This window comes from Diorhabda carinulata, chromosome 8, assembly GCF_026250575.1.
Source record: "Diorhabda carinulata isolate Delta chromosome 8, icDioCari1.1, whole genome shotgun sequence".
In the NCBI taxonomy this organism is placed as follows: Eukaryota; Metazoa; Arthropoda; class Insecta; order Coleoptera; family Chrysomelidae; genus Diorhabda; species Diorhabda carinulata.
In genome coordinates this window covers 8320473-8345023 of record NC_079467.1, presented here as the reverse complement: position 1 = coordinate 8345023, position 24551 = coordinate 8320473, and the positions used below count along the sequence as shown (strand labels likewise).

Below are 24551 nucleotides of genomic sequence, written 5' to 3'. Positions count from 1 at the left end.
TGCTTAGGCCGATTTTAGCGTATTATCATTATGCAAGGATCACTCAAAATTGGCCACATCACAAATAACTTAAATATTGTACCAAAACAAGATAACCCTCGTAATTTACCTCAGACTCGTTCAATTGAAGAGGTTTGGGTACTTTGATGATAAAGGATGCAAGCCGAAAATGAGGAACAATTACGGTATAGAATTTTTAGAAAAACATCCTATTTAGATGTAAAGTCATCTAAGAGCTAATGAGAGTTGAAAAAATTATGACTAGTTGAGGAGCCTGGGCCCCTCCATTTAGTTCAAGTTGTTAAAACTATTGGAATATACACTATCTTGAGAAGGCGAAGATTTCATAATTCCTACTATGGAAGGGGCACGTGGATGTAGACATAAACCAACCAGAAACAATACTCACGTGTTGCAAGTGTGTTACCGTAAATGTGTTCACATGCACAAAAACTAGAAAATCCTAATTGCTATTCTGAAAAATTGTTTTCCTCTATACTTTTTGTGACGAGTATCAATCTAAAAATTTCAAATATAGAAGATAAGATAAAGAAAAAAGCGAGTTGGTTGATACTGATGAAATTGGTTGAAAGCTTTTTTGGTTGCCCTAAGATTTGACAATACCAAATAATTTTCTTACCTTTGGTCCATTAGTGGGAGACGTCGTTTTTCTGGGTATTTATATTGAGAAAGGTTCGGAAGGACTGAGTCTCATAACCAAAGAAAAAAGATTGAGCGTACGCACTCAAGCCGTAATAAGATTAGGCAATATAATGTAATATTGCAAGAGGTAACAATTGGTTTAGTTTAGTTAAGTTGGCATAATATTAACATAAAAATGAACTTATGTCCGCAAAATGCTCAAAAAAAGTAATAAATTGCCACACAGTTTCTTTTGTGACCAAATGGAAGACGACAGGATAGTCTAGAAAATATTCTTGTAGCTGAGAGGCCCTTGGTTATTTTTTATGAAATGCTAGGCATACGCCGCATCAATTCCTATATAACTGTCATGTCTGTACCTGAAAGTAATGAGACAAGATTCAATTTTCTCCATATTAACACAGAAGGATTGAAATGCGTAAGATACAACGGCAACTGAAAGACATCATCGGAAGTATTATTTATCTAAGTAGTTTAGCAACTTCCAAGTCCTGCTACAAGAAGTTTCTTTTCCACTCTAGACACAATAGATTATTCAATTACGATTATTATAATAATTAACTTATTCATTGAAATTTATCATTCTTCGCCTCAAAGTATAAATGCCCGATTTATATAAATTATGAAAACTTGAATTGGTGGGGGTTTGTAATTAATTTAAAAGTAGTGAAAGAAATCAAAATTATATTAAATAATGAATATTTCATTACAAATGTTCCCCATACATTCTTGTTTCTACCACACAAAATCATGACAAAAGCAGGTTTATAATTTTTATTTAACTAGAATAATGCACTGTATCTTGGAGGTACTGATGACATATCCACATTTTCTAAAAATAGGAGAATTTTTATTAATTATCTAATATCGTAGTTCACTAATTTACCTACCTATTACCCCCAGAGTTGTTGTTTCAACACTTTCATCCTCTCTTAACGGAATATGACCCAATTTTATATCTGTTTCCACTGTTAAGCTTTTATGCCAAATTGGTAAAACTGCCTCAGCCTGAAAGTTGATTACGTATTTATTTATTATATTGATTAATAATACAATTACTGATTCACACCCAGCAGCTTTGTTTATGTTAATATAGACATAACCTCAATTACACCACTTTCTCAAAATCCAAGATAAAATTTCCCTTCCTCTCCTTTGTTTGCTTGTAACTATAGATCAAGGACTCCCAAAAAATGTTCTAGTCTCCTCGACGACCCCTATCGCCATTAAGTGAATTCTGAATCCTACCAATCTATTGACGGTATTACAACTTTTCTGCGATTTTCTTATAGCCTCATCCATCAACCAAATGGTCGACATAATACAGCTACAGCTGTACATGCTCTTCCGCCAACAAGCTCCTTGGTCGTCGAGCAATTTTGTTATGTTCTATATTATCTTTTGACGCTCGAAAATCAAATTCCATCCACGATATATGGCAGACATATACACTGAACAGGCGCTACACATTAAGAAAGCATTTCAACACCAAAAATTACCCCAATCTCAAAAGAAAATGTCTTCTATTTTTATGGCCATTCTTGAACAAACCATATCCCACTTGAAAATGTCAATACCTCTCCCCATGAAACAAAAATCCCAACGAACTTTTTGTCTCTTATAACGTTAAGTAATGATACCTACAAATACAAATAAACTTTTGTCATATCAATATTAGTTTCAGACTTAAAAACCTCCATCTAGAAATAAAATGAGCTGCTTGGTGGTTAGCCTATCGTCAGACTCTCTAGAAATCGACATCCTGTAAAAAGTATCATAGAATTTTATGGTCTACTTGACAATAACTAATTTCAGATCCTTTGATATGATATCAGAATATATCAAAACAATTGGTAACATCTAAAACCATTTTAGTTAACGATAAATGTTAAAACTACAAAATAATCATTAAATCATTGCACATCATTAAATAACTCTTCCTCTTTCCTATTCGTTTGATGTATTTACAGAGTTTCAGCATTGACATGTAGTCTAACTTCGTGCTAAGCAACAAGATAATTGAAAAATTTTCCCACAATTATTGTTAAGTTTTTCGAAATATTACTTTCGAAACGAATTAGATGTTTTCCGGAAGTTTCAATATGTTATTTATCTTCTCACCTTTTTCTTGTCCCGAGCATTCCCACTTTTTACGAATACTTTGATGCATAGTATAAGATTTTCAATTGATTATTTGGTCTCCATCTATCGTTTCCCCTTATGTTTTGGATTGTGGTATTCAGTTATTAGTTAAGATTTATGAAAAGGCAAATTTCATTTTTTTCTCATTCAGTCTTACATGATTTGTTCGCTTTGTTTCAGGATATCATCAATTTTATTTTAAATTAGTAGTATGAATCCATTTTTCACGTATATGGTACCATATTTACCTTAGGTACCATCAATTACTTAAAATTTATATTACATGTTTGATGCAAATAACAGAAAAAATCTTAGCCTAATGTCAAGGGCGTCGCCAGCTTATGACTAAAGGGTGGACAATGGGGCAATATTATGGAGGATAAAAAATATGAACGCCTGGTACAGTTGAGAGCATAAAGCGTTACACTTTGGAAGTATTTGCCTCGACGATTGTAATAAGAACGGTTCTAATATCAATGTATAAATTTTCACAAGCCCTCGACAACACAATAACTAAATCTAACTTTTAATCGCAGTAATAATTATTTATCTGAACAACAATTATATTTAATTAAAATATAAAATACTTTCAACCACTTTATCATTAAAATTATTTAGGTTTCTATTTATTATAGCTCTGTGTACACTCATCATGGCCAAACCATTGAGGCGATCTTGTGCAATGCCATGTTTTTAGTCTTCTGAGGCGGCTTAAGGATCATCGCTATACTGTACAGGTCGTACATGGTTAAGCGATCAAATTTTAATGATTTTTACGTTTCGTGAAAAAAGGAAATAATCCCTTCAAAAGTGCGCAAAATTTTAAATAACTGCATTGAAAATGATTTAGACCACGAATGTGACCAACTAAAATTAGAGTTTTTTGATTTGTTAATAATTCAATTCAGTACTTAAAAAGCTGATTCAAACCATTTGAAGAATTTAAATGTTTTAAATGGATGAGCCTAAATGATATTACCAAGTGTCATAGGGAAAAGGATTTTATACCCTCATTACTATATCTAGTATCTCAAAAGGAGTCAAAATAGATGACCCTAAATTTTTCAATGAATTATATTTATCAGAAAATTTTGATTCCAATGACCACAATCTACCTATTCACGAAAAATGGTTAACATATTTTAATGCAGGTATTTCTGAAGAAATTTTTTCATAGTAACTAAAAGCAGCCGAATTTCTTTTTGCAATTCCATGTCATAATGCCAATATGGAGAGACTATTTTCGCTTATTGGTGCCCAGTGGACCAAAGAAAGAAATAGGCTAATTTTATCTTTTGTGAAAGGAATACTTGTAACTCTTTTAAAGCATGATATACAAAGCAGCGAAAAGTACGTGTACCAGTTACTTTTTTGGTTGTTTTCAATTTTTTTTACTTTGTAAGTTTAAATTTGTGTAACTTCGAATAAAAAGTTGATTCTTTTCTACTTGTTTTATTAGGAAAATAGCAGATAATATGAACATTGTTGCTCTGCTAAAAAATTATACGACCCGATTTTCTCAAAGGCTTGTCTTGAGTGAACAAGTTTTCATCTGCTAACCCTAGATGAAAATGGTTAGGTTAGGTTAGGTTAGGTTAGGTTAGGTGAAAATGGTGTTGGCTCAAAATTTTTCCAAGGAATCTTGGATCATTTCCAATTTTTTCCAATTTTTTGGATGGTACCGACCATGATGAGTTTCTTTTCTAAGAGTTCATTAGGCAGATTCATTGAAACGAACCAATTACAATTTGAACATCGAGTGATGGTTCATATTTAGAATACTTAGTAAATAACAAAGAAGACATTTATATTTATATATACTCTATTTGGAAAGAGCGTAGAGTAATAAATGCTCATCATAAATGCAAAACCCTGAAATTTTTAGTACGGTACTTTACGTTCAAAATTTGGAATATTTGAATATGCCAATGATAAAAAAGTAACTGGACAGAGATATATTTTCCCCATAATTGACCGTACTAAAATGTAAGCGGTTACCTAAATAATCCGAATGGTCATCCTTTTCTTTCCAAAATTGAAGGATATCTTCAATTCTCTCTCTATTTTAATACTTTCACACCAACCTCTGATTCTCCTCAAAAGTAAGGGGACCCTTACCATCATAACCGTTGCAATGGGCTTTACGTAATTAATAAAATATTATTTTTGCTTTTTAATATATACAGTTATTTTTATATAATTATTTACAAATACAAGTATATACATGTAAGTATGAAAAATAAAAATACAAAATATACTGAACTACACATTATTATATTATATACAACAGTCTACAAATATTTCCTGTAACATATTTAAAGTATGTACATATTTGCAATATATGTATTTTATTCCGAAGAACTAGTGGATAAATTGTTTAAATTAATCACGAGAGGTTCTACAGTTTGATCAAAAATGTCTAATTCCCACATTTTTATTTCCTTTTTGATAACATGCTGAATGCATTTTTGCCAGTTTTCAGCAGTAACGTTTTTCAAAGCTTCGTTCAGTAATATTCTAACGTCCTTTAATTTAAATGTTGTGTTTTTTCGAGCTACTTCGCCTCTAACTTGGGCCCATATCAATTCGATCGGATTGACTTCACAGTGATAGGGAGGAAGACGAATAATAGTAATTTGGCAATTTCTTTCCACTTCATCAATATTATATTTCTTGTCGGGATTTTTATTTATTTTGACAATCGACAAAAGTTCGTTTTTCACCAAGTCATTGTTGAATGTAATATTTTTTTGTATTAACCAGTAATGCCTTGTTTTCTCCATGACGTCGTAGGTAGACCGTCAACTTGTCTCGAGTGGTAACTAGCGTTGTCAAGAACAATTACAGATCCGGCTGGAATAAGATCTAGCATTTGTATAAAGTAAAGTCGAACACATCTGCATTTATATCCTCGTGATAGTTACCGGTTTTTTTTATTCAAATAATAGTAGGCCACTATTAACAAAACCTCTGTCACTGCCTTTCCCTGATGGAGCTCTCAATCCTGTTGATAGTCCCTACAAGAAAGCTTGTCAAAAATTGTTAACCGTCTTATCTTGTCATATTTTTCCTACAGTGTGCCCCTAGTTAACCCAAGTCTCGTTCTCCCGGAGTTTCTTAAATTCCGTAAATAAGACCTTCTCCAACACACGATTTCTTCGGAATCTTTTAAATATGAATTGAACAAAAATTCAGTTGCCTGTCTGCCAAAGCTTATTTCTGCTAATTGATGGCCATCCGTCTTCCAAAAAGGACGCCAAAATTTTATCAATGGTAGGAATTTTCTTTTTAAAGTAAAATGATTGGACTTTCCTGCGGATTGCATATTTGTAATCTTCATCGATGTAAACTTTTGGCCTTTCTGACCGAGACTTTGGACCACTTAAACATCCACTTTTTTTCCTTTCCGAAGTTTGTAGACCGGTGATTTTCCTAGACCTGTCATCTTCGAACACATAATTGTTGGATCATCCACACTCACTGAAGGGTACTGATATTTTAATGCACCATATACATTTAAAGCCATGGCTTTCTCGTTAACAGAGGTGCATGCGTATTCACTTTATGTATTGGAGTATAGTTTTCAAAGGTCGACATATTGAATATTGAATATTCACTTTTTCTTAAACTGAAACTTGTCAATAACCATTCAAGTATACCTCATATTTTAATCTTTTATTACCCTCTTCCAAAATGTACCTAATTATCATTTTTCCCAGAAAAATTTTACAAATCGTTTTCAAATTAACCTGTCTGGTATAGGTATATACTATAAAGGGCGTGAAATATTTACTTGTCAACAACATTCCTTTCTTAAAATACCCCAAACGAATTGTTTTGACCGATAAGTAAACATAGTTGGAAATTTGAACTTGATGCAATAAATTTCTCAGAAAATAAATGTTGTGAATAAATAAATAAATGATTCATTTGCTAAGGTTCAATAAAATAAAATAATAAATTGTTTTTAAATGTGACTACGGCTTTGGTGGCCAAGAGAGGAATTGATTTATTACTCTACACTCTTTCCGAATGGAATATAAGAGGAAATCACCATTTAAACATATGCTAATTTGTTGTAAATTTAAAGTTATGAAGTAACGTTTCATCTTAGTTGTACTCATTTATTATTTATATATGTCGTAATTTAGGTTGTCCTTATCAGTGAGAATATAAAACAAAATATAATGTGGAAGTGTTTCTCTAGTAGTCCGCCATGAAAATCCTATTATCTACGAAGCATGTTCCTATAGTTAGTCATTATTAAAATTTAAAAAACGTACACCTTTTTGTGAAATAAAATACATAATTAATATTCAAGTAACTGAAATGTTTGATTTGAAATGAAATATGAAATAACAAAAACAAAAGTGATTCTTCACAAATAAAACAAAATTAAAATATACCTATACAAAAATAAAAAATATATGTAGGTAATAGGTATTAATGGCAAACGAATATCTAGGTATCTCGGTTACAAAATTGACATACAAAATCGTTATCACTTATATCTTCATATTTTTGGTTACCAAAATCAGTGCATTTTAACTTTTCGTCCGGCACGCCCAAAAAATCTTACAGTCGAGGCGCGGTGTATCAAAATGGACAAAATGTTTGTTAATTCATATTTTGGGGTAATTATTTAAATTTTGTTATTTATAAACTGCTTTATTACACACAATTATATACAGACGTACTTGTAGTAAATACAGGATATAAGTAAATTGTTTTAAGTGAAAATAAAAAAAATATGCTCAATGCACGCAATAACAAAAAAATTAAAACACATTATAACACTTAACAAACATTCTAGGTAACATCAAAAAATATAATTCGAGTTCTTCCTCTGTTATAGTTTATTTCAGAAAGGTATAGAGTAATAAAATCTCATTAGGTATGCAAAGGGACCACAGAGTGACCCAACGAATATTTAAGCCAATTTTATAGTTTGGCATTGATATCATTGTAAAATTCTGTTTCTTTTTATCAAGTGCGGGTAGTACCACCCGGGTTGGGGTCAATATATGGGTTTAGCCTATTGTTGTCCATTCACAAACACTGAAAATAGTGTGCCAGAGGCGTGCCGGTTGGATACTCATCAAAAAGAAAGAATTGTATTTTAACAGAATAAAAATTAGGCATTATGTAAACGGTACCTGTTAAACGCAAAACGTAACTGTATAATCTACTACCTAAGTAACCCCTACACAATATTTCAAGACCTACACCTATGACCGACACCGAAATTGAGCCGAACTGGACGGATTTTCCCCATTTTATTACTCTATACCTTTCTGAAATAGACTATAGTGGTTGTAGTAAATGAGGGTACATTCTGAACTCCATATATGCGATAAACAAATGAGTTTCTTGCAGTTTTTGCAACTATATTTAGTTAACTTTCGATTCTCTTGACTCTTTTCGCATACTTTTCTTTTTTTCGTTATTTACATCCGTTCTTTCACCTTCTTTATCTGCAGTTGCGTACTTTGTCAGGCGTAACTTGAGATCCATATGCATCCCTGAAGTGTTAGAACTTCTTCGAGCCAAATAAGGTGCAGTTAGTTCGTGGGATAAGAGATTCAGGAATAATGTTCTTTGAACATCACATTATTTTCAAAATATTCATATTAATCATGGAAAAGAATATGACCAGAGGCCAACGTTTAATATTTCTCTCCACATTATACGATGCATACATTTTATCTGCAACGTCTATACCGCTCTTGATTTGATTATAAAACGTGATAATCGAAGGTTTCATCTTAACACCCGTCTCAGGATCAATAGAATTATGTTCCTCCATACCTGGCTTAGGTACATGGGAAACCAAGGTACAACCATCTGTGAACCCGAAAAGACTACTATGAGGAGCTCTGTTTTTAGTTGTAATTAACTGTATTGGAAGTCGAGACTTATTTTTTTTCACAGTACCAATATATGACAGTTTCTTCTTTCGTAACTCTTCTATTAGTTCAAAACTGGAAAACCAGTTGTAGACAGTTATATTTGTCCCCAGAATTTTCATACAGTCCCCTGCCAAAATTTTAAATCCACAATTTCAAAATCTATAATATTTAGAAAACGTTTATTTGAGTGAAACGAAATTTGAAACGAAACGCAACCGTAGTGAAGTTAGCAGCCTTATTGAATGAGGCGATAAGGCGCCATTTTGTTTAGTGTCATTTGTGAGGTGAACCCGCGTTTGGACCGTTTCCATACACTGGTAAGTAATAATTATTTCTATTTATAATTGATTGTTATATTATTTATGCCTAAATTAATCAGAAGGTTTTGAAGAAACAATTTTATGTCCGTTTTATAAATATTTTGAAATCTACAGTCCCATGGCAACAGTTCTCTGTCTTAAGTTGTAGCAGGAGACTGTTCAAAACAACAGAAGACTGTGTTTTTTGTGGATTGTTTATTATTTTGCTTTTTTTTGTGAAAGAATCATATAGGATTATTACTTCGTATAATTTTCCATTGGTAACTTAAAATATGTTAACAGGTCAATAACACGCACGCGGTGTGACTAAAAAGAAAAAGAGAGAAGCAGAACGAAAAAATGATCCTGTAAAGAGAGAAGAAATGAGAGAAAAGGAGAATTTGAAGTATCAAAAGAAGAAAGAAAAAGGGTTGCGAAAGTTAGTGAAGGACATGACAACTCGTGAGCACAGAACTGCCTTAAAGAAGTGGAAAGAACACTTTACAGTATTATCGTGCCAAAAGACTAAGACTGAAAAGCGTCACCAATAATTTTGTACGAGAGAATACGCCATTATCCGATCTATAAGAAGATCCTTTGCTTTCAAGACTCGACACTCCAGTTCCAGTACAAATCTCTCTCGCTCCAAGCCCAGCAGTTTCCAGTGCTAGTCTATAGCAAAGAAAAAACGAAGCGAAAAGCGACGAAAGAAGTTTAACCGGGAAAGAAATGAAAAGATCGTACGTTTAGAGAAAAAACTTGAAAATTACAAAAAACGATTAGCGAGATGTGAAAGAAGAAATAAAGAAAACGTTAAAGATACGCTTAAGACAAAGACGTTGAAAATGTTAGAGGAGTCTGATCAAAGAAAACAAGTCATCAAGAAAGCGTTGTTTGGCGACGTCATTAGTGGACAGCTGAAAGAAAATTATTCTACACTGAAACGCACCCAAGAGAAACAAATCTTTAAAGTTTAAAGTAAAACTTTAAAGTTGTTACTGGCAGTGTTGTTCAAAGGTACAAGCACTGGATACCTAAAGAAATGAAGACGTTGACCAAACCTGAAAAAAACTCTAATTTTAATGGCTTAGACGTATGTGTAGCTAAACGACGTAAAATACCTGATATTTATAAAAAAGCTGTTAAGGATTTTTTCGAAGATGATAATAATAGTCGTATGGCAGCAGGTAAGAAATAATTTATAATCAGAAAAACTATGAAGAAACAGAAGAGATAACTCCTTGACACAGTTTCTAATCTTTACAATAAGTTTATCATTGGAAACATAAAAATTAACTATCAACCATTTTGCCGACTCCGTCCTTTTTGTGTTGTGAAATCAAACGATCAAAATCGCGATACCTGTCTTTGCACAGTTCACAGCAACATAGACATGAAGCTCAGCGCACTTCATACTGCAAACATATTAGCTTATAACAATCACCAGAAACTGCTGGAAGAATTATGTTGCGACCGGTATAATGAGGATTGTTTGGCGAGATCTTGTCATACTTGCCTTAATAAAAACCCGAAATATAAAGAATTTGATAATAGAAAATTGATAAAATATAAAATGTGGGTTTTCGAAAGACAACAAATCCCAAGATTTTAAGACGAAGAAGCCCCGACTGGTAACTAAATGTTTGAAATAAATATTTTAAGTACATCCAAGACAGCTCATAACAATTTTATAAAAAGATTTACATAAATTTCTTGATCACCAGCGAAATATTGTTCACCAGTATAAGATGCATGATTTGAAGTCAAACCTACAAGATGACGAACTCCTGATCCACGTAGATTTCAGCGAAAATCACTAAGTCTGTATACCGTAGTTGTTTGCCTACGAAACTCCATCCTTTCTTTTTGCACAGTCTCAGAGAACATAGCTCATTCACCTGGTAGTATTTGGGCACATCTACAACCAATTTTCAAGGGTCTTCCACATGGCATCAAACGAGTGCATTTATTGACCGATGGCCCTGTTATGCAATACCGTAATAAAACTATGTTTCATATAATGGCAACCAAACTTTCCGAAGAAATTCCATATATTGAAAACTTTACATGGAACTATACCGAAAGTGGCCATGGCAAAGGGGCACCGGATGGTATCGTAGCAACATGCAAAAGAACAGCTGATTTTGTTGTAAATTCTGGAGACGATATCAAAAATATTGATCAGATTGTTCAAGTAATCTAAGAGCGTTGTCCTGGCATCACTTGTATCGCAATCGCTGGTAAATGCATTCAGACAATGATCGATAAAATTAATTAGGATAATGAGAACTCTTAGTTGCTATTGCAACAGCGGATCTTGTGAACATTATAAGATTGGCAGTATCAATTTCGATCTAAGACCTAGATGGAAAGTCGAAGAAGTGTTTACAGAGTCCGAGCCGGTAGATTTTGAATCTGCTGAACCTACTACACCTAAAAAAAAACAAGTCCCCTCAAAGATTGGATGCCATAGCAGGAACGAGTGATATTCGGAGTTACAATACTGGAGATTACGTTCTTGTGAAATTTTCCAGCTAAAAATATAGAATATACCCTTTTGCTGTTGTAATTAATAATATTGATAACGATGAAAATGACTTACGTGTTACTTTCCTCAAGTTTTGTGACCAAAAAGGTGACCAAATAGGGATATTTCAAATGTATCATTTGATCAAGTTATCCAAAAGTTGGATAATCCTAACTTGATCATGAAGGGTAAGAGAATATTTCATCAGTTTTCTACAGAAGTTAATGTTTTCGAGCGCTAATTTTTCAAATGTGATTTAACTTCATTATGTCCCTTATATTTAATTAAGAAAATTCTTAGAATTTGTTCTCAGTTGAAATATTTCTAGTAGGTAATAAGAGTGTTACAATGAATACTTCATAAAACATTTAATGACTGATATGAATAGTAATAAGCCTCTATGCTGATCTCAATGAGTACAAACTGTTTCTAGCATTTAAGGTTAATTTTTGATATAAATGTTTAAAAAAAGTTATGTTCCTGTTCATTTTTATAAAGAAGCATTGTTTATAATTTAAATATATATGATTGATTATTATACAATGACGTTTTGTACAGCCCCCTGATGACTCAAACAGTCCCCTGCCATGATTTTTTTGAAAATCGCTAATAACTTATCTTTGAAATTGAACTAGATTTTCCTGCAAATGGTAGAAAAATTGTCAGGACAGCATTTGTATGAGACTTGAACAAGCTTACAGAGAATTACCCAAATGCATTTCTATTGGCTGAAGCTGTATGTACACAATTTCTTCGAAATATTCCTGCTAGACATTAGCGTCGCTTGGCTTGATTAATTTATTTGATAAATTTTTTCAAATCAATCAAAATATGGCGTTCTTTAGACCATGATAGAATTAAGATAATGAAATGGCACAGTGTAGTGAGAATAAAGAGAGGTATGAATTTAATAATAGATATACAAACGAAGCAACAAATGAGCTATGTGTTCTTTAAACCGGACCAAAACGGATGTCTTAGCCTGCCCAATATACTTTCGGTGACAATCACCACAATGTATTTCATATATACCACTCTTTTCCAAATTTGGTACCGTTGAGTACAGCTACATTCTCAATGAAGGACTTCTCCTTATTGTATCTCTCGATGGTGAGTGGAAAGTGGATTAACCGATGTACCAGAAAATGGATGCTGCCCATCTTATGTTGGATACAATGAAAAGAATCAGCGGGGATATACCTGCACGTAGCGGTGTTCTAAAGCGGTTTCCTAAATACATCAAATTCTAACCTAATACTATTCCTAATTACTAAAGTATCCAAAAATGGTAACTGTCCATTATTCTCCATTTCGTAGGTGAACTTTATAGATGGATATTTTGAGTTGAGTTCCAAAATGAATTCGTCTACGTTTGCCTTCTTCGTATTGAATATGGCGAAAATATCATCCACTTACCTGTACCGTACCCTGGGAAAATACTGAAACTCTTGACTGATTTTCTTTTCAAAATGACTCAGGAACAGTTCAGCCATGAACGGTGATGGCATAATTCATTTTAGTATGAAGTAAGATATCGGTATATATTATAATCACTATATTAAGTCAATTGTTATTTTATATTCATATATTATCTAATATAAAATTGAGTCGCTTTGTCGAATATATCGGAGAAATTGATAATGAATATACAAGAAACGAATACGAGGAGTACGATATAAACTAATTCAGAAATAATATGTTTAACTGAGGTAAACTTAGAACCAAAGAAGAAATAAGGGAAGGAGGATTCCAAGAAATTGTAACAGAGAAACCAACTAAAGTTATAGTAATAGAAATGATCGAAAAACGTAAGGATGGGGTTGTATCATAAAAATACGGAAGAGCGGAGCTTCGTGGAAGATTATATCAGTTAATAAAGAAACTGTGGGAAACAAGGAAACTTGGAGCTGGCTAATTGATGAAGGAGCAATTTAAGAAGAATAATTGTAATGACCATGATCAGTTAAAGGTGAATATACTGCCAAGCAAAAGAGAAATAGGAGGCATGATAACAGTTTCTCAACATCATTATTAAATTCAGCCCTAAATCGTATTATGATAATTAGATGACATAATTATCGTAATGAAAAAAAAGTCGAATGATCAGGAATAATTCATATGGTAATGAAAGTTGTTAGTAATGGAGGACAGACAACTTATGAACTATGGGATACTGAGGGCAATGAACGGTATAGTAAGAAGAATGAAGAGACAAATAATAAAATGGCTTGGACAAATAAGGAAAAGGGGAGAGCTCGAAATTGTTTATTGAATGCTACAGTGAAAAACAGAGAAAGTAAGGAGATAGCTCCACCCTTAGAAGAAAATATAAAAGCTCCGCTACTAATGGTATAGTGGTTGTGAACAATATGTTTGGTATGAATATTATTCGCGGTTCTAGAAATATCATATGCTGAATTTTTAAATATTAATTATATTGTTGTATGAATCATTAGTATTTTTATAATAAAATGTTCATTTCTTATTGTATTCTAAGAAAGCTAATAGATAGGTACTCAACTTACACGAAGAGTGAAAAATTGTCTAATTAATTGACATGAAGCTAAGTTATACAACAAAATCGAATGAGGCATCTGGAAATTCAATAGGTACGTTCTTTGGCCATGTGCACCAACTCCAGTGGCTGTTTGGAATCCTAGTAACTCTTGGGTTTTAGTATATATCATTCCATCTGCTTCACTTTGATAATAAGTTAACTAGAACAAAGTATGTGAATCAAACATTGATGGTATAGTATTTTAATACAGGAAATGTTCTAGTCAATATCAATATTTATTTATGAAATGAAATTGATCTCGCCAAGCTTGTAAGGGTTGACAGATCTAATAGCGAGATACAATTAATCACTTGTTTTGTCTTGGCCATCAAATCGTTATGTGTCTTGAAATGCTAATTCGGAAAGATATCCATTGACTGGGGGCAAACAATTGTTATTTTGTTCTCAAAAGTTTCTAATAGATTGGTGGGGACTCAATTATAAATTTGGATTTTTCCAGCCGATTGTTTGATAGAATTCTGAGACAGAAATTTGTATCCATTAATTTCTTTGGATTGTCTCCAATTTTTTCTATATCTCGATTTTATACTGCAAAGGCACAAGTAGTGAATGTCTCCAGCTTTTTTCTTCCTTATTTCCGGCTGTCATTCCATCAATGCTTCAGTTTCTCAAGATACTTTCCTGAAAGTATTTTACATGCCAAAATGTTTCAAAAAAATCTTTTATCACCTAAATTAATTTATTTCATCTATTAAGAGGTAGAATTTCTGCATTCTTATAAAATAAACTTGTTTACTGGTTTCTAAAACTAGAATTTTGTAGATAATCTTTTTTTATTTAAAGCCTACTCTATTATATATATTTACCAATTCAATCCCATAACGTATTTGGTTAGCTTTTATAGTGAGTCGTCTCGTTGGTTTAATTTTCTTGTCTATTTTATTCATGATGTCATCCATAAAAAGTTATCTTACCACTGGTAAATTTGTAAGTCCATTCATGCACCAAAAGCTTACCCCTATTCGGTTTTTGGTCACATAATTCATTATCAAATGGAGACTATGGTATATGATCTTTCATTTACCCAGCTTTTTTCTTTGAATGTCACGAGTTGTTAAAAGTCATCTTAAACGAAGATTCACCATTCTTACTTGTTGAACCAGAGATCTGTTGTACTGGCTCTCAACTTCTTTGCAAGAGATCCCTTGACCTCCTATTTGCTGGAAATGGCCCATTGACCAGAGAACCGTTGTTATTTTCTTGTTATAATTCATAATTCATAAACTATGATTTCCACGTACTTCGTAGCGTCTTTCCTATTTCTGTCTTCAATGATCTTTTGTAATATGTTGGACATGTGTTCATGTATCTTATCTACTTATAGTTTTTGGAACAATTATTATAAGATATCTTAGCACGAAATTTGAAATAACTATACAAATATACTAGGTAGGAAAGAATGGAGGAGAGGTGAAGCTCACACAGGTGAAAGCAAGCTTCTATATGAATGTATAAAAGACGTAGGAGCAGAAGTAGCTGCCATAGAACAAGGGATAACTTTCCCAGTAAGCATAACTGAGTATGCTATAATTTTATAGATGGAAATGACGATGATCCACTACAATGTGGAAAAAATCAAAATGAGTGAAATAACATTTCGTTCTGTTGCTATTTTTGTAGTCAACCAAGCAGGGCTTGAGACATTTGTTTCTGTGAGGTTCAGCTTTAAGCTCTTATGAGTGTGTGCTCTAAACATACTAGGTGTCCGTATTGAAGACACGATGGCCTAGGGCAACGGAAATTTAGACTAAGTAGTCAAACAAGCAAAACCAGTAAGAAAATCAGCAAGCTTCATAATTTATATTTGAAGAATCATTGAAATTCGTGACAGATCTGAAATGTTAAAAGAGGAAAGGCTGTTGTGAGTAAATCCAATAAATACTTACAATTCATGAAGTTGGCAAGGAGCTACTATGGAATTTACCTATGGTCACTGAAAACGATAAGTCGGTTATCAACACATGGATCAGACACTGTAATTTTGATATAGTGGTAGTAGTAAACACTGTGTTCAGTTGATAGAGGAGTCTTTGGTAGATTCTACGTATTAGAAGATGAAACTGCGGAGACCACTGTGCTAGTGATTGAACGTGTGATTGTTGGTACTTGAGGTAGATATTTGAACAGACTCCATAATGGAGAATAAAGTTTGAGTATTTCATCCAGATTTAGAATACTACAATATATCTGAGAATCTCGCAGTGACAGTAGGATCTGCTACCGATATTTAGGTAGAAACTTTGACTAATAATCCATACAAAATGTGACTCATTCCAACTTTTTTCTATTTACCATTTAGTTGCTAGCTCACATGTTTGGTATAAATCAAACTGCGCTGCATAGAAATAATGAAGCAATCAAGTAAAGATTATTATTGAATTATTATAACCTACTTACTCTTATCAAGGTGAGGACTAGTTCTTCAACATTCTTATTTGATAAGTTTGTAACTTCCACGGTAACTTTTGCCAATTCTCCTAGAACGAATGCATTTTTTTTCAAAGATAGGTTTATAGTTATCGGTTCACTGGCGCAACACCAACAACAAAGATTTTTTTCGTTTTGATAGGTAATCGGTGTCTGAAACAAATTAAAGTTGTTAAGTTTATTAGTATCAATAGTTCTAAGTAGCATGCAGAATATGTGAAAATGCTGTTATTTTTTTTAATTATACCAGAAAACTCACTGCCCACAATAAATAAGTTAGAAAAACAAAGCGACAAAGCTTCAGAAATTTCTGCGAGGACATTGACTCTACACTTGCGATTTTAAGACTTCACAATGTCTTGGCAAAGAGCAAAGTCCAAAGTCCAAAGTGTCCAGTTTAATATAGAGAGGAACTATCGCAAACAGGAGATGATCATCCTATCCGATAGCCAGACAGCCATTAGAGCTTTAAGCTCCAACATCATAAAATCCAAACTCGTTTGGGACTACCTAGAAAAATTAATTGAGCTAGGCAAAAATAAAGTTGCCCTACAATGGATTCCGCGAGACACTGGAGTGAAGGGAGATGAAATAGATGATTGGCTCACTAAAACAAGTGCAGGCAAACCCTTCATGGGACCTGAACCCTTCTGTGCATTGGAAGGGAAGGTAGAGAAGAGCAAAACCAATATTGGGACAACATACAGGGGCTGAGACAAACAAAGATTCTCCTGGAAAACTATAACCAGAGAAAATCTGCTTGATGTACCTAAGTAAGATCAATCTGCGAATACTAATAGGATTCCTATCGGGGAACTATCGGCTCAATAGACACTTGAAGACGGTAGACTCAGCAGATAACGCGGTGGGCAGATTTTGTTGCACAGAGGACGAAACCTCTATCCACTTTCTCTCGAAGTGTGACATGAACACCATGGAACTCAGAAGCACTACATCTGGGAAGGTATGAAATAGGAGACGAAGATTTCTGGCAGCTACATCCATCCCACATTCTGGACTTTCTAAAAGGATTGGGAATAACAGATCAGCTCTAAACACTGGGTTCCCTAGTATCGCAGCAAGAAAGGGGGACACAATAGATCCTTTGGGTCACAGTGTATATGATACCCCAATATCTATATAAATAAATACATGAATACATCAATTTGAATGTTACAATAGTATGTACCGAAATTTTTTCACAACAAGTTGATCTCTCGCGTTCCATTGCCTCTCCACAGCCCTGACCTATCTTTTTATTGGCTTATCCCAAGAATTGTGTCTCCATGAATTAACCAAGACCATTATTAGATTAGGGAATGCCAGTGGCTAGATGACGGTCACTGGGACGATATTCTCTTTGATAAATATTTTTCCATATTATGTCCTATATTTTAAATAAATATTTGCTCGAATACAATAACAATATTGCTTAAAATACTCGTCAAGAATAGAATCCTCGTCTCCTCTCATATCCCTACTGAAATACAAATAAAAAAATTAGCGGTCAGTAGTGTTCTTGAATTGTGCAGCATGAATGGCCATTATGTTAACAATATAATGAAATTATAATGGCCATCTTCATAGAAAATATTCAAACCTACGGTTTTGTTTTTGAGGGAAAGTTGTAATTCTAAAATACGACAGCCGGTATCGCGTTCACTCTATCAATTCATTGGCTCTTATTTTTCTCTCTGTGTCATTATTCGTTTCGATTTTCTCATAACACTTCATTTTTATCTACGTTCATTTTAGTAACAAACAAAAAGAGCTCGATGAAGACATAAATCTTCATTCTTGATTCAGATAATATTTCGTCATTCATATATCTCTTCCTTATTGTAAAGTCCTGTTCTTTCTTTTGCCTCTCCCACTCGGCTATTGGATTATTGTATTAGGTGCTAGGACAAAAGGTTTCGTTACTTCCGATTGAGTGGAACACTTAGAACAAAAGAAAAAACCCACATAATCGGCGTAGGCATCCACTTATGTGCCCTTTAAAATTATTTCGATAATTCATTCCCGACCCATTCAATCGGTCTCACTCCTTTATAATTCTAATATTCGTGACCATACTTTGACACGAAGCGTCGAATTGCACACTAATGTTCATCTTCGATTTTTTTATGCGTAGCCCTTTCCCTCATGTGCTTCAAAAACAACCTTCTACAATACGACAGGTTGTTAGAATGTAACTGAAAACTACCCAGTTCTGGAACCACTGACTAATTGATAGATTGTTCACTGTTAACCACAATATCTTATTTGTAGCCATTCTATCAACAAGAAATTCTAACGTTTCCATGATTTAAATTGAAAGATTTACACTATATGCAACACGTGACCGAAATCAAACCATTTTTTTATTTATTGGTAGGTATATATGAGCATGGTTTTTCTGTTTGAATGATTTCTAACAGCTCGTCACCATAACTTCGTCACAACTTGGAATTATAAATCGTATTTTCCTTTTTAAGGCGTTATTAAGGACCCATGACAATCAATCATTTCATGAATTCAAGCCATGATCCTTATTAGTTCGGTATGTATGTATGTAAGTGTATGGAGTCGATTTTTGAACTTTTAAAAGCATAGCGTTACCATCTGGTGCGCTTCGTCAACAGGTAGGTAAGTACCATATGTTTTGTAATCCCATCTGACTAACAATAGTGAACCTATGTGTTGCCGCTAAAGAAGCTAGCTGCAGTGCAGAAGCTCAAATGGGGTCATTCCTACTACTGAAGCACGCGAGACTGACGAATAAGATGGTTTATTTAACTACTATCAAGTAATATGTCACAATTATCTTTCAATAAAAAATTTGGATTTTTGCAAAATATCTGAACGAGTCCTTTGCAACTCGAAAGCTACAAATTAGGCTTTATATTATGCCTCCTTATACAGTAACTCCAGCTGAAATTTGTTTTCACAAATTTAAACAATTAATTTGATAAGAAATTACTCATAAAAACTTACCAATCGAATATTTTGTCGAATTTTATTAAAATCTGTAAGTGCCGTAACCACGAACGTCAATTTATCTTTATAATCGAACGAAAAAGGTATATCAACTACAGCCTTAATACTGTAACTAATACTTCCGAATTCACCTTGAAAGGAACTGGGAATATCCTGCGGAAGTGGAAAGTAAAATGGATATTCGTAGACACCAGATTGTAGGTTACCTGAAATGAAATATTGTTAGAGTATATGTTCTTAGTATAAAAGGAGAAGGATGATGCTATAAGGTTGTAGTTTTTATCTGCGTAATTTTAATCCAATAAAAGATAGAAAGCTTTGCCTTTACACAACGAGAAAGGAAGTGATAGATTTCATACAAGCTTTAATGTTGACGCTAGCTGAGTGAGTCAATAAGTGAATGCGAGAAAATTTATATCGAGAATTACATGGAGAAAATTCTAGAAAGACATTTTAATAAAACGCAATTGGCACCATACGCAAAAATATGTATTTGAAAAAGCCTGTATCGCTAGAAGATACTATGGCTTATGTCGACGAATTTGAAAACTTCGAGAAACTCTATGGCCAATTTTATGAGCCCAGAGTTAAGTACAATAATAATAATAATTTTAAAACTAATTCAATGAAAAATAATAGTAATAATCAATATAATAATAACAATTCCTACTATCAACAATATCACTAATATGATTATAATTATAATAGAAATCAATTTTATAATAATGAAAGATATAATAGTAATAATAATAATTACAACTTTCCTAGCCCCCCAATGATTATAAATTTCATGCCATAAATAAGGCAAAATTACCATACAAATGCACAAGTGTTTGGCACCAGGAAAAACGTTTTCCGGCCAAACCAAATACCTGTAAACCGTTTACCAAGACCAAAACCGATGTCTACGACATCAAAAAATTTTTCAGATAAATCTAGTAGATATGTAAATATTAATTGCAATAATAATTATAATAACAATAATAATAATAATAATAATTATAAACATTCATACCTTCGTTTAATCAACTAATGGAAAAGGAAAATAATATAAATTTAAATTATAAATCAGTGTAACACAAATGAAACGTTTAAGACAATTTATATAATTTTGAATGAGCCTCTCAGTGTTTATCCTTTAGAAATAAGCCAATATGAAATTCATAACTTTATTTATTTGAAAGAGGATGAAAAAAAAATAATTAGCGAAAATATAATTGGCAATTAACAAAAATATAATCAACACGAAAAAGATATAAGTAAATTAATTCGAACCAATCACATGAATATTTATTCACTGTATAAATGTTGTCAAAGATTTTAACCGAAGAAGAACAAAAAGAAAAAATAGAATATACTATCACATATACAAAAAAGGACACAGACGAATTAACGAATTAAAGAAATCATTAACTGAAAAATATTATTGGCCTAAAATGTTACATTGACAAGATATAGAAAACTTTGTTAATAATTGTGAAATATGTCAAAAGAATAAATATGATGGAAATCCTCCAGTAATTGAATTCAATTTAACCCCAACAAACAGTAAACCATTCGAACACATACATATAGACACTTTTAAAATAGCAAATCAGTAATATTTAACTATAATAGATGTGATAGAGCAGGCTCCCCCCGACCGTCAGCCAGCGACTGCGGCATTCACACGGTGGTAAACCAGGCCGTTGAGGGCATAATTGCTACTGGAAGCGAGAGTAAGGAGGCCACAGAGGCCCAAAAAAGAGATGGGTACAATTGCTGATCTAAATGCGACAGCAAGGCTCGAAAGCGCGATAGGACAGACAGAGGCAGGTAAATTTATGAAACGAATTTCAAATGAAAGGGCGTCAACAAAAGTCTCAGACACGGACTGGATGGGTGTAACGGACCCTTTTCAAAGAAGACGGTCTCCACCACACCAAAATGCAGGCTTGCTGCTAAGCACTTTTGAAGATTTCTCTGAAGAGCATAAGAAGAACACTACTGCTGTATCTGAAGGTTCACCTGAAGAGTGGAACAAGGTGGGAAAGAGGAGAAGAAGTGAAATTAACACAGGAGCAAATCAAACCGAGCTAGAATACACTCAAAACCTGCTAATGATAGTGGCAAAAGGTCTTGCAGACATGGATAACTTGGTGAAGAATAGCGTGAACACTAAAAAGGAAATAAAGGATCTGGCAACCAGACTGAAGGGTTTTGCAAATAAGCTGACATCAAACAGAGTGAGTAAATTTCTAAAGAGCATAGTGGAGGAGCCAGATGCAAAACATGTACAGGAAAGACACAAAAAGATGCCCAGGACAGATCGTTTCACAGGGGCGACAAAGAAAGAACTCAGAACAGTAGCATGTCAGACAAATCTTGATGAAGAAAGACAAAAAGAAGCATTTCTGCATCTCAGGAAGCAAATTGAAAATGCAACAAATGTGGAGGACTTCCAAGATCTCATTGCTAGTGACTGGCCAGAAGAAGAATACCAGAATACAGAAGTAAGGGAGATAAATCCGCTGTCACTCAAAAGAGATTGTGACCTAGCTGTGTGTTTGTTGACAAATGAAGGGAAGATGGAAAAGGGAATACACAGGCAGTATGCTGATAGATTTCCAGAATTAGTTGACATGCAAGAATCAACAGATCAGAAAGTCAATTGTATTTACAAAAAAATGAGATTTATGAAAGAAAATGCGGAAGTATGTTATGAAAACTATATATACAAACTAACTATGGATAAAACTGATAACTGTGACGTAGTAAGTTTGTTCCAAACTCTATGCACATATATGGTGGATCATGCCAGGCAGGTGGTAGCGATACCCAGCATTACCAATTTTATTTTGACGTAAAACAAATGAAGAAGCTGCTGGAGTTTTCGCTTAGACATACAACTAAGAAGATTGTAATTTGTATACCGAAGAAAAAGATCAATCAGCCAAACCAAACTCCTCGGCAAGGTAACAATACCAAGACAATTCCAAATAGAGAAACAGATGCACTCATAGTTAGAAGTGGAGGCCAAATTTACACTGATCTCCTCAAAAGAGTCAAAGGCGAAATTTTAGACGCAAAGCTAAACGTACATATTAAAACACTTAGACAAACACGCAGTGGAGACTTATTGCTTGCAGTAGACAAAAACGAAACCAATTTTCAGACACTGACGGAGCGCATTAAAGACAAATGTGGAGAGAAATATGTACATTCGAAAGTAGGAGAAAAACCAAGTATTCTACATATTCGAGGTATAGACGCAGTTACTTCTGCGGATGAGGTACAAGAAGCAGTAATGAAGGAACTGGGACATGACAAAACTGAAAATATTCCAGTGGTAGTGAGCAACTTAAGACCAGCCTTTGGAAAATACCAGATAGCCACTCTTAAAACGTCCAAGAGCGTAGCAGACAATTTGCTTAGCAGAGGACGAATCTTAATTTGGGTAACGAGTTGTAGAGTAGAAAAACGAGCTACAACCATCTGGCGTAAGACTGTACCGGACCTGATAGAAGTAAACCTGCGTCAAATGTGCAAGAGATGGACATCAGGCTAAAGACTGTCCTAACAAAAGCTTCTGCCCTATATGCCAAAAACCGGGTCACAGAGCAGGAAACACCGGTTGTCCAAAATACAGGGTGGCACTAGGCACTAGCTCGGAAGAATTCAATCTAAAACTACTGCAACTAAACGCAAATCGTAGCTCAGCGGCGCATAACCTGCTTGAAGCTACTGCAACACAAATGGGCGTTGATATATTGGCATTATCTGAACCGAACATGCGAATTATAGAGAATGGTCAGTGGATTGCAAACAATAATAAAGATGTAGCAATAAAAATCCGCAATAGTAACATGGTAACAAATGGTCATGGCCAAGGGCAAGGTTTTATCTGGGTCGAAGTTGACAAAATTCGAGTGTATAGTTGCTATATATCGCCAAATGTAAGTACCGAGATATATGAAAACTTCCTTCTAGGGCTTGAAAGGGATATGAGAACAGCTCAAAACGTGATTCTGACGGGGGATTTTAACTCCAAATCACCAGAGTGGGGGTCCACTAGGGAAGACCTTCGGGGACGCCTATTGACAGAGTGGATAGCTGTGCATAACTTAACTCTCCATAATGATGGTATGCATCCTACATTTATAAAAGGAAACTCGCAGTCTTTCTTAGATATTACATGCACCTCAGAAAAACTCAGTAAATATGTCAAGGTATGGGAGGTACTTGAGAAGGAGACACTCAGTGACCACCAGTATATCTACCTAGAAATGGAGAAATGGACAGCGATAGATCACCTTGGGAAATCACCAAAAGAAGCAAAAGATGGATATTAAGTTACATTGATGAAGCGGCCTTCAAAAAGTCCCTGATTCAAAATATTGAAAAATATGGAACCAAGGACACAAATGCCTGTGTTGCTGCTCTTACAGCAGCATGTGACGAAGCAATTCCGAAAAAAAGAGAAACTGGGGTGTCCTGCAGGAGAGAGGTATATTGGTGGTCAAATGAAATAGCTCAACAGAGAACAGAATGTATCAGGATGCGAAGAGCCATGCAAAGAAAAAGAAGAAATGGCACACCAGCGACGGTTGAAGAAGCCATCAATGCTTATAAATTGGAAAAACAAAAGTTAAACAGGGCCATTCAGAAAGCAAAAGAGCTCCACTAGAAAAAGTTATGTGAAGAGATAGACAATGATATCTGGGGTTTGGGCTATAAGATAGTAAGAAAAAAGCTCCCAGTATACACAAAAATAGATCCTGAAAAGAAGAAGGAAGTGGTAAATCCTTTATCCCCTTTTGACCTGTTCACCACAGAAGAACTTAAAGAGGCAGCAAATAAATTGAAACCAGGTAAAGCGGCAGGTCCAGATGACATCCCTTCAGAGGTATTCAAACTAGTGGTAAAACTAGCACCCGAATACTTACTGAAAATGTTCAACACGCTTCTTAGAGAGGGCCTTTTCCCTACTTGCTGGAGAATGGCTAGGCTGGTACTACTACGGAAACCTAATAAGGACGGGCCTAGCC

General features: G+C 34.1%; 1 protein-coding gene across 1 annotated transcript in view; it reads right to left on the bottom strand.

The window, feature by feature from the left end:
• Positions 1-1383: 1383 nt before the first annotated feature.
• LOC130897425 (arrestin domain-containing protein 3-like) overlaps positions 1384-24551 on the bottom strand; it is a 46748-nt gene continuing 23580 nt past the window's right edge. Inside the window, exons 4-8 of the mRNA XM_057806265.1 lie at positions 19522-19730; positions 16516-16698; positions 14066-14257; positions 1554-1671; positions 1384-1495 (exon numbers count right to left, since the gene is read on the bottom strand). Coding sequence (XP_057662248.1) covers positions 1446-1495; positions 1554-1671; positions 14066-14257; positions 16516-16698; positions 19522-19730 — 752 coding nt within the window. The 3' untranslated portion in view covers positions 1384-1445. The remainder of the gene's footprint in view (positions 1496-1553; positions 1672-14065; positions 14258-16515; positions 16699-19521; positions 19731-24551) is intronic.